This window comes from Nicotiana tomentosiformis, chromosome 3 (assembly GCF_000390325.3).
Source record: "Nicotiana tomentosiformis chromosome 3, ASM39032v3, whole genome shotgun sequence".
NCBI lineage: Eukaryota > Viridiplantae > Streptophyta > Magnoliopsida > Solanales > Solanaceae > Nicotiana > Nicotiana tomentosiformis.
The window spans coordinates 139,571,547-139,573,924 of record NC_090814.1 but is presented as its reverse complement, the minus strand read 5'-3'; the positions used below and the strand labels follow the sequence as shown (position 1 = coordinate 139,573,924).

At 33.8% G+C, this 2,378-nt stretch overlaps 1 protein-coding gene across 1 annotated transcript; it reads right to left on the bottom strand.

The window, feature by feature from the left end:
• Positions 1-201: 201 nt before the first annotated feature.
• On the bottom strand, positions 202-1,988 carry LOC104110231 (transcription factor BEE 1-like). The gene is made up of 6 exons (XM_009619684.4): positions 1,556-1,988; positions 1,343-1,465; positions 1,058-1,123; positions 871-939; positions 694-771; positions 202-476 (listed from the first exon to the last, which is right to left on the bottom strand). Exons 1-6 carry the CDS (start codon positions 1,913-1,915, stop codon positions 342-344), a joined length of 831 nt encoding a protein of 276 aa, XP_009617979.1. The 5' UTR covers positions 1,916-1,988; the 3' UTR covers positions 202-341.
• Positions 1,989-2,378: the final 390 nt, after the last annotated feature.

The following is a 2,378-nucleotide window of genomic DNA, read 5'->3' as shown; positions in this document are numbered from 1 at the left end:
GAAATCTTGAATGAAAGATGGACTATCTTGAACTCATTCTTGGAGGATAAAAAAACCTTGAAGTTCCTAAAGTCACCTATTTTGCAAAATTCAATGTAGGTTCTTCATTTTCATCAAAAAAATTTCAACAGAAAATTAAAGTTAGGGAAGAAACGAATCAAACAGTTTATTAAGTAATAATTTGATTAAATACCCGCATAGTCTGCGTGAGCCTTTGATACAAGTATATTAATATAATTTTCTGAATTTTCCATGAGTACAAATATTACAAAGGTATAGCACCAAGTGGGAAAATTTTGATGTAAATTGATCAGAAAAAGGGGGGAAATTGGGGAGAATATTCAGTTTTTGTATGGCAACAGGGGATAACTGCCAAAATTATGGTCATACGGGCCAGCTTGATTAGAAGACAACCCTTCACATCCTAATTCCTTTTTGCTCTTTTGCATTTTTAGTGCTTCGAATGCCTTTGCTCTCTGCAACATAAAAAAAATCCATTTGCTCTTCAGTTCACTATATAGGAAATTCGATTTTCTATAATGATTTATTTAGTCGCAACAAAAGTAAGCGTTTTGTGCACCAAAAAGTAGGGGTATTATCGACAGTTATTATAGTTGTCACGGAAAATAATATTTTAGTGACGACTATAATATATATGTACTAGTAAATTTTTACTGAAACTAGAAAAACTACCTGCATTGACACGCGAATGTCCGACTCTGAGTTGAAGTCGTAGTATGAGCTTGCTGCTGTAAGCTTCATGGAAAGGAACTGGATCCAACAAATTCAAATCAATCAATTTATTTGTTCCCTTTTTTATTCAACTAAGAAAAGGAAGACACTCTTTTTTTATATTTTATGCAAACTTACCTCCACTTGATTTTGCAAAGATTGTACGTAATTAGTTATTTCATCCAACATTCCCGCCATGCCCATTGTCTGCCATTTGATCAAAATGGAAAATTATTAATATCAAAATTCTGCTCTCTTGTCATTGTAAATAATGACATTTTTGCGAGAAAATAACACTGCATTATTAATTAAAAGAATTCGATACCTTGTAGCATCCTGGAACAATATCTTGCAAGCACCTAAGTTTTTCATTAATTTTTCCTCTTCTAACCTGAACCAGGACACCAAATGCATTAGTCATCAATATGTTACCGACTAGGTAATAAGTTCGAGCCGTAAAATCAGTTATTGATATTTACGTCAAGATAGTTTTTTATACATTACATCCCTTAATATACAACCCTTTTTTGGACCACGCGTATAATGCTTTATACATCCAACTGGCAATACGTTAATGGAAAATACTATATTGGGTAGGTAGATGAATTACCCTTTCTGCTAAGCTGTGACTATCAGTAGCTTGGCCTCTTTTGGCTCTAACATGGACCACTTCCTTTGATTTCTCTTCTTCCTTTTCATCACTACTTTTCACTCTGTTTCCTCTTCTTTTACTCTGTAAATCAAAAACCAATTTCATGCATCAGATATATGACTAGGAATAAAACATACAAAATTGACAATTCGAATAAAAAATTTAACTTACACTTCTTTTAGTTCCATTAGCAGAAACTGCAGGGGATGAATATGCTGAACTGCTTTCTGGTGTATCAATTGTTTTCCTCTTTTTGCTTTCATTGATAGGCACCATATCGCAAGGTACTACTGAGGCATTAATCTTATCATCTTGATGAAAATTTTCTTGAAAATATTCCTGTAAATTTCCTGGAAATTCAGCTACTTGAGTGAAAACATTTTCATGGGAAAATTCCATTGAGCTCTGTAAATTGAAGCTTGACAATTCAGAGGAACAAGGGTTGATTATCTCTGGAAACTGGTTCATGAAATCCATACTCGAATCAATATTAAATAGAGAAAATGGTGAATTAATAAAATGATCAGCCATAGCAACTTGAGTTTTTTTTAAAATGGCCTTTACGAGGGATGCTAATTTGTGTGTTTTTTGTAATGATAGAGAGCCTTGTTATGACTGCTTTTTATATATAGAACATGGGGTATGAATTTTTATTTTTATTTTTCATTAAAGAATGAAAAAGTGAAGCATTTTTAGAGTCCACGTGGAATTTTAGGCTTCTATGGTTTTGTTCCCCTTGCTGGATCATATTCAGGAGATATATCCAATTACACTGGACCCAGCTTCAGGCAGTGGTTTCCAATCAGGAAATTAGTGGCAATTTAGTTGAGAACACCCCAAAAAATAAAAATAACAATATTTTTTTAAAATAGAATTCATGGGCAAGTAACCCTTCGGGATGATCGAATTGGTTGAGCAGGGGACTTCTCCCACTTGCATATCTCTTTGGTCGAACCCCTCACACGGGACTTGGTGTGATCTATCCTCCTATGTT